At 40.7% G+C, this 8445-nt stretch overlaps 1 protein-coding gene across 1 annotated transcript; it reads right to left on the bottom strand.

Moving 5' to 3' along the window:
- Positions 1-3217: 3217 nt before the first annotated feature.
- RDH14 (retinol dehydrogenase 14) lies at positions 3218-8072 on the bottom strand. The gene is made up of 2 exons (XM_068971872.1): positions 7615-8072; positions 3218-4235 (listed from the first exon to the last, which is right to left on the bottom strand). The coding sequence occupies exons 1-2, from the start codon at positions 8005-8007 to the stop codon at positions 3618-3620; spliced, it is 1011 nt and encodes a 336-aa protein (XP_068827973.1). The 5' UTR covers positions 8008-8072; the 3' UTR covers positions 3218-3617.
- Between the last annotated feature and the right edge of the window lie 373 nt (positions 8073-8445).

Genomic DNA, 8445 nt, shown 5'->3' on the forward strand with positions numbered 1-8445 from the left:
AGGCTGCCAACCTAGTGCCTCCCCAGCTGTGGGCATCAGTCACCGTGTTCTACAAAAAGAACAGAGAACTGGTTATTATAGCCAGTCTGTTAGAGATGATCGCTGGCTAAGAGTGCTTCCACTGTACTTTGATTAAACATCTACTGTAGCAAAAACTCTTTGTATAACACTGAGCGCTCCCTCTAACTTTCCTTTAGGAATATTCTCTATTCCTCCATGTTAACCTGTAACTAACTTAACTCCCTGCTGTCCAGAGAAGGTTTGGGAAACATGTGAAGCTCCTTCTGCGGGGCCAAGCTCCTGAAGAGTGACTAGGAACATGTCTTCACTGCAGTGTTCCTTAGCACATTTGGAATCAATTAAATATTTAAATACAGGTTCTCTTAGATCTCAGGCCAGGCCCAGCAGGTTTGTGAGAGAGGGAGCTGAAAGCAGATAACTGCTATTCTTCACTCCAGAATCTGGAGCTGCAGAGAGATTTGAAAAATACACTCTCTCCACTTCCTGGGTCTGCAAGCAAACAGTCAAATGAGATGAGAATGATTAAGAGAAACAACATGAGCCTTATTAAGAAAACGGGAGTAACAGTGTACTTGAGAGCTGCTGCCTTACACCGTGTCTTAAAAACAAATAGAATATATTTGGATGTTGCATAAGTACAACAGTATGGCCTGAGTGATCCAAGAATGTTTTTATATTTTTTAAAGATTGTCAAAAAAAGAATATGTAGCAGAAAAAATAATATATACCTGTGGCTTAATAACCTTAAGTATTTACAATCTAGCCTTTTATAAAAATTGTTTTAAATTATGTTTTAAAATTATTTATGTTGACTGTGCTTAGTCTTTGTTGCAGCTTGGTCTTCTCTAGTTGCTGTGTGTGGGCTGAGTTGCGGTATGTGGGCTCTTAATTCCCCAAACGAGGATCAAACCCAGGACCCCTGCATTAGGAGTGTGGAATCTTATCCATTGGACCACCAGGGATGTACCCAATCTAGCATTTAAAAAAAAAGTTTGCTGAATCTTGATTTAGACTTTTTTTTTTTTCTCCCATTATGTGTACTCAACTAATTACTATTAACAGTATGGGGACGACAGAGGATGAAATGGTTGGATGGTATCACCGACTTGATGGACATGAGTTTGAACAAGCTTCAGGAGTTGGTGAACAGGAAAGCCTGGAGTGCTTGCAGTCCATGGGGTCGCAGAGTCAGACCCAACTGAGCAACTGAGCTGAACTGATTAACAGTACAGTGATAAGGTACGTTGGGAAGAGTAAATGAACATGTGGCAGGCATTTTATTAAACTCTTTACTCTGTTGGTTTCTTCACTGAACAATCCTCCAAAATAGGCATTTGTGTCTCAATGACAGAGCCAAGAAAACAAAAGCTCAGAGAGGTTAAGTAACTTGGCAAGGTCACAGAGTTGTTCATTTCACCCAGTGTGGTGGTATATTTAAGTAGTGGGGTCACTGTCCTAATTAAATACTACTTAGAATCCCACTATATAAAATAGTTACTCTGAGCAAAGTTGAGGCAGAAGACCCAGAAGTCTCATCTTTTCAGAATAACCTGTTTGAAATAGACATCAACATTTCAAAAGATTAAGTCAATAACCAATGGGTTTCCAAATCAATTATTCCATTGTATGGCATGTTACATGCTTACCTCAACAATTGTTTGCTAAGGGTAAGAGTATCACAGTAACAAAACTGCCTTTTTCTTATTTTCTTGTCCAGTGAAATAGAAGTAAGTCAACAGAAAGGGGAAAGGAAAGCAAAAGGTTTAAACACTCTTCAAAATCTAACTAGTTCTACTATAGTGATTAGGGTTCGAGTCCACTGAACACCATGTGGGAAGGACATTTTCCAAATGGCAGCTTATTTGACCTGAAGAGTTGGTGTTTCCAGACAAGTTTCTAGTTTTCCATGATAAGTTAATATATCCAATTTTATTATAGTGCCACAAATAAGAACTCTGAAAGGCTCAACTCTTACAAAAAAGTCCCAAATCCCCTGAAAAGCATCAGGTATCAAAATACAGCCAGAAAAGATGGTATTAAATGAAAAAAAAAAAAAAAAAAACCAGTTTCCTTTTTAATGAAGTCAAGGTGTAGGACAGATTTATTAGCTTCCATTTTTCCAGGTTGCATTCTGATGTATTTCCTGCCCGTATTTCTAAATTCAGCAGGTCTTCTTTAGCATTATTTTTTTTAAATACATTTCAAAGAACATGATGCAGCTATAATGACTACACCTGCACAGACACACCTGTGATGATACAAACACTCAGTGCTTCTCATATTCACAACCCAGTGCCCTAAGAGGAAACAGACCTTTTATACCATCTGCCAAGATGCTGCCTTTCTTAAAAAGAACTGATACTGGTAACCAGATATTACAGTCAGGACTGCTTCTGGTCAAAATGGTCATTAAATTCTGTGTAGTTCAGTCTATTCTTTACTGTCATAATTCACTTTTCCAATATTATGAGATGGTTAAAACAGTTAAAATTATTTTGGATGCCTATAATATTCCTACTTAATTTTAATACTTATTTATTCACACATAATTCATTATTCAATATGTACTGTGTATCAGGTATAATACTTGGTTCTTGAGGAAATAAATCTAGTAAGAACATATTTCCTTGGATAATTCCTATCCCAACTGCCTAATTGGGAGTTATGAACAAATAATTAGTGTACTAAATTACTTGTTAAATTTCAAGTACTCAATAAGCTCATGTGTCTAGAGTCTGTCATATTGGACAGTGCAGACAGAATTATTTCTGTCACTACAGAAAATCCTACTGGACAGCACTGAGTGAAGAGTACAAGGTAAGCTTGTGGCCAGTTCAGGGAGTCTTAAAAGTATATTAAAAAGTTTAACTGGAAATTGCTTCTAAACTACTAAATTCCACAAATTTCTTTCAGGAAAAGCCTTTGAGAACTCCATTCTCAAAGCATTGCTATAATCTGGTTTACCCATGCAGCTTCTATATTTGAATAATACTTCAAATTTTAGAAATAATACTTCAAATTTTAATATTTTAGAAATATTACTTCTTAAAGCAGTGTGAAAATGTGTGGGAAGAAAATACACTGGGCATACCATTGGTAGAGGCTAATGATATGATAAAGGACTAAATTCAGTGAAGCGTCTAAGGAAACACACAATTAAGAATCTTTATCAATAAATTTATTCCAAGTAAGAACTGTGCATTCACACCAGGCATATTATTTTGCCACAAAAGCCAATATCATCATTAAGATATTTAGCACTAAATATACCATAAAACTCACAGGTATGTGAAAAACTTCTCAAGGTATCTATTTCAAGTCATTAAATTCTTTAATATTTGTAATCCATGCATAAACATATCACTGATAATTATTGATATGCTTATTATATATATTTAAAACATCTTTTGGGAAATTTTATGCTCTCCAAATAATAACTTCTTAGTAACTTAAAAATACCTCTATGAACCTCTTAGCAGTACTATTGTAAAACCAAAATTGTATTTTCAAGCAGCAAGGATCCAAGACACACCATTCCTGATTAAAGAGAGGGCTGACATCCGGTTTTCCAAATAGCTCTCATCCATTCCTTGTCCCTATTTTAATATGCCAACCATTACTTCACTGATATCCCAAAGTTTTCTTGCCACAGACTCATCCATTGCTTTGGGCAACAGTTCTTCCTCTTTACAGTCCCCAAAGTACTTGCCTGAAACACCTTCCACCTCAGGTGAAGAGGCCAAATACACGGCAGTCTGGGCCCCCTCTTCTGGAGTTTTGAAGAAAGCCCATGACACTAAGTTGAAAAGTGGTCTGACTAACAGTGGGATGTGTATGTGCCTCCCGAGGTTAGTCCGCACTATGCCAGGGTGTAACACATTCACAGTGACGCTGGTGCCTTCCAAGCGGCGGGCGAGTTCTCTGGTAAAAAGAATGTTCGCCAGTTTGCTCCGACTGTAACAGAAGCTTTTATTATAGCTCTGTTCACTGTTCAAGTCTTCAAAGTTGATGTCTCCGTATTTGTAAAGTTTAGAGGAAACAACCACAATTCTGCTGGGAGCTGAACTTTTGAGGAGTCCCAGGAGAAGGTTGGTGAGTAGGAAGTGTCCCAGATGGTTCACGCCAAACTGCATCTCAAATCCATCTTCAGTCTTCATATAAGGGCACTGGAAGACTCCAGCGTTATTGATCAAAACATCCAGTCTAGGCTCTTCCTTCAAATGGCAAAAAAGAGAATGGCAGAATTAGGAAGACAGGCCTTAAACGTGTCTAAAACAAAATTAAAAAAAAAAAATTCCCACTAACTACTAAAATTCTAAAAAATGCCTCTATGAATTTTTAACAACCGAGAGAAAAAAAGACGATGACAACTTGAATGTGTACGAGGCGCCTGACTTGTGCTTTTCATGTTATCATCATCTACTCTTAACAACTCTATAAGCAAACTGAAGCACTAAAGTTAGGTGATCTATCCAGTATCACAGGGCTCCTCAGTGGCAAACAAAAATCTGAAGGTGAGATTGACACCAATGGCCCTATTCTTAATTGGTAAGCTAGACTGACTTTCTAATTGAGATTTTTAAACCAAAGCAAGACAACCAATGTAAGCTCGAAAGTGGACCTACAGCAGAAGACAGGTCAGCACTGTTCACTCCCAGGGATAAGTCAGGATTGCTTTACTCTGGTTTTCTAAAAGTAAAAGGCACCCTGCAGATAGAGCAACCTCAAGCTGTTTCCTTACAACTGGGCCAAGCAATAGAGAGCATCAGGGATACAAATTAAGACTGGAGAGAACATCATGAATAAATCAAAGAAACATTAAGACAAAAATTATATTTATACAAGTATACAAATATCAGAAACACCACCATGAATCAGATATACCAAGTCTCACAAAAACAGCAAAGGAGACTAACAGGAGGTAGGCCCCAAAAGCACCTTTGACCTCTATTACGATTTTAGAATTCACAGTTCTTTTTTCCTATATGAAAGGCTTTCAAGCTTCAAAGGGCCCCCAGCTTCGGAGATCTATACAGTTAGAGTTCTGCAGTTTGATCATATCCTTCTGCATCCCTCCAGATTAAAGTCCTAAAATTTAGACTGTCCTAAAAGGGAAATCTTTTAATTCCTTACTTAATGTAAGGTGGCTTTCCCTCATCCTTTCCTGGTTCCTCTGTCTCTTTTGATAGGCAGAGGGAAAAAAAAAAAGAAACATACAACGTGTTCCAGGTGTAAAGACACAGTGATGACCCACAATTATATAAATCTGAGGTCAAATTTCAAATATTACTGGTCCTTTGCCAAACATAAGTGAAAAGAAAAACGTGTTAAATTTCACAACTGTTATCAGAGCCTACCTGTCAGAGGATTAACTATTTCTCATTCTGTCTGTCTCAGCACCTTTTGCTTTTCCAATAGTCGACTTCAAAAAGAAGGCAAAAGTTCACCCGTGGGGGAAAGAAAGGAGTGTTCTTTTCAGTAATCCTTTGGAAGAGTTTCCTGTATTAATCATTTCTGAGCCATCATTCTTTGCTGGGCTTGTGTATTTTAAGACTTTATCATTTACTGTTTTTTAAGTTCTAGAAGATAAATGAGATAAATACCAAGAATACCAACTTGTGGGAAATTTACACTTCCTTTTTTTTGAATTCTGATTACAGTCACTGAACTACTGAACTTCAGAGCCAGAAAGGAACTTAATACATACTTAGCAGGAAGGACAACAACTTTGTTATCTGTTTATCTTCTTAACTTTTAATTGGTTCTGTCAAGTGCCTTTACTTTTCAAAGTAATAAAAAACCACAGTATCAAGGAATAAGTATACACTGCTGCCCCATCTACACCTTTAATGAATAGGAAGGTCCACTTTTGATCCTTCCAACATCTCTTATAAGCTATTACTTATTTTCTAAACCTGTTTTACTTGATAATGAAATACTAGTCCTAAAAACAAAATGAAACAAACCTCTTTAGATCTGTAACAGCTTCCCAACTGTGCATTAAGGAACCCTAAGAGTCACAAGGAACTCTCAGGATGATCTGGAGTGTTTCAAATTTCAAGGCAAACAAAACAATATATTGCTCAACATCTCAAAAACTACAGTCTCCAAGTGGCGCACAGCTTCAACATTTTATACTGAATATATTCAACATAATATATTCTATATTCCTTCTGATGATGTCCTATCTTTGCCAAGGGGAGTGTTTAGCAGTTGTTGTAAGAAATCCAAGTATGATGTTAAAAATCAGCAGAGAACAGAAATGAGGGTGGCAAAGTCCAATCTGATTCCAACAAGCTGGTACAGTGAACAGATGCACATTTCCCAATAGTATACTGATGGTTATAATAATTATGGTTATTAAAAAATGAAATATCTTTTATTTCAGCTATGCGTATTTTTTTTCCAAACAGCTATTGTTACAGAAATAATTAATAGGTTGTTTGGACCTAGTTACTTAATGAATAAACTAGGTATTTGTTTTGACCCAAGGGCATCATGAAAAAATTAGAACTGTCTGGAGCTTCTGTTTTAGACCCAGGAGACTTCTTTTCATACCGGCTCTTTTTTTTAATGCCAGCTAATTCTAGACATCACTCTTCTGAAGACCTCTGGCAAGTCATCTCTGCAGGAAACCCTTCTATCACAAATTCAGCAGAGGACATCCATTTCAGTATATTATTTACTATCTAAATAAAGAAACCCTCTACCTCACTGGCACACAGCAGAAGTACAGGGGTTAAAAGCAAGGGCTTTAGAGAGATCCTGGGCCAATTACTGAGCCTACCTATGCCTTAGTAGCCTTACGATGCAAAATGGGGATAGTAATGCCGACTTCACAGGGTTACAGTGGGACCAGATGACAATAGCAGCCAAAGTCACTTTAATTTCATTAAAAATTAGAAGCATATATATATATATATATATATATATATCTGAAATGCTTAGAACAGCCCCTGGCACACAGGCATTTTCAATAAATACTAGGTATGATATTTTTATTTCGGTCCCTATTTAGAGCACATGACCACTGGCATTCCAAGCTCCAGTCTATTTGAAAATTAGGCCAGAGTCCCCGCTAAGGATACTACTCAAGAATTCACTGGTGGCAGAGAGCAACTTCCTACTCCAGCAGGGAAAAAAAAAAAAAAGACTTGCTTCAAGGTCCCTGGCCAGGAACCTCCCCTATCTGCTCTCAGGCTCTTTGAGAAATGGCTTAGTGCAGAAGAGTCACTTGGGACACAGGAAAAAAACAATCAGAGAACTGGCGTGTCTTCTCCTGGGCTGTCCTCACATGGCAAGAGGAAACGTTCAGAAATTCACTTATTTTCCTCTTGGGTCCACTTTTTCCCCCCCAACATTTTTGGAAGACAAAAGACTGCCCTACCAATTTTTCCAGCTTTCAATTCCCCAGCCGCCTCCATCACTCGATCATTTCTACTCCTGGCCTCGGTCATTCCCAAGGTCACACCCCCTCGACTGTGGGCGGTCCTTTCCTCGTTCAACCCACGGCCCTCCAGGGCCCGCCCTGTCCGCCGAGACCCCCCACAATGGCCGGTGGCGGATCTCCAGCAGGTGCCCCGAGCCCCACACCTGGAGCATCTCCTGACAGAAGGAGCGCACGGAGCTCAGCGAGGAAAGGTCCAACTCCTTGACGACGAGCTCGCCGGCACCGCCGGAGGTGGGCCCCGAGTCGGGGCCTCCCGTCGGGCAGACCTCGCGGCGGAGCTGACCCGCCGCCTCCTCGGCGCGCTCGCGGTCCCGGCAGCCCATGATCACTCGAGCCCCCAGGCGCAACAGCTCGGCCGCTGTGGCGCGGCCCAGGCCGCTGTTCGCCCCCGTGATCAGCACGGTCTTCCCGCGCATGAGGCCGGAGTCCCCGCCTTGGTGCAGCCGCTGGACGCTGGACCCCACAAACCGCCGGGCGGCTAGCCATAGGATCCCACCTAGTGCAGCCAGTAACGCTGCCGCGGTACCCACTGCCATAGCCTCCGGGGCCGAGGGCCCACCGGCCCTTGCGCGGGACTTCCGGGGTCGCGGCTTGCCGGGTCCAAAGCCGGTCACCTGTACGCAAAGGACACTGGGCACGCGGCTCGTCGTCTCCTGAAGGCGGCGTGGGGCATGCTGGGACTTGTAGTCTCCTTTCCGAGGACACCTGATTGGCTAAGAGTGTCCGGTGTTTGTGGTGCCTCGGTGGAATGGGCTCCCATCGCTAGAGGAAGGTGACCGCAGGTCCTTAGATTTTTCAGGCTCCTGAGGTCACTGCCCACGGAATCCCAGAGTGGTGGTGGCCTTGCCTGTGGGAATGCCTAATGACTACTTTGAACTTACGAATCTCTTTATAGGCTGCTTTACAAATCCCACAATTCAGAGCTAGTTTACTGTGTTTTCCGTTTAGATCACCTGGGACTTGTTAACCCTCAG

Source organism: Capricornis sumatraensis, chromosome 1, assembly GCF_032405125.1.
Source record: "Capricornis sumatraensis isolate serow.1 chromosome 1, serow.2, whole genome shotgun sequence".
Classification (NCBI taxonomy): domain Eukaryota; kingdom Metazoa; phylum Chordata; class Mammalia; order Artiodactyla; family Bovidae; genus Capricornis; species Capricornis sumatraensis.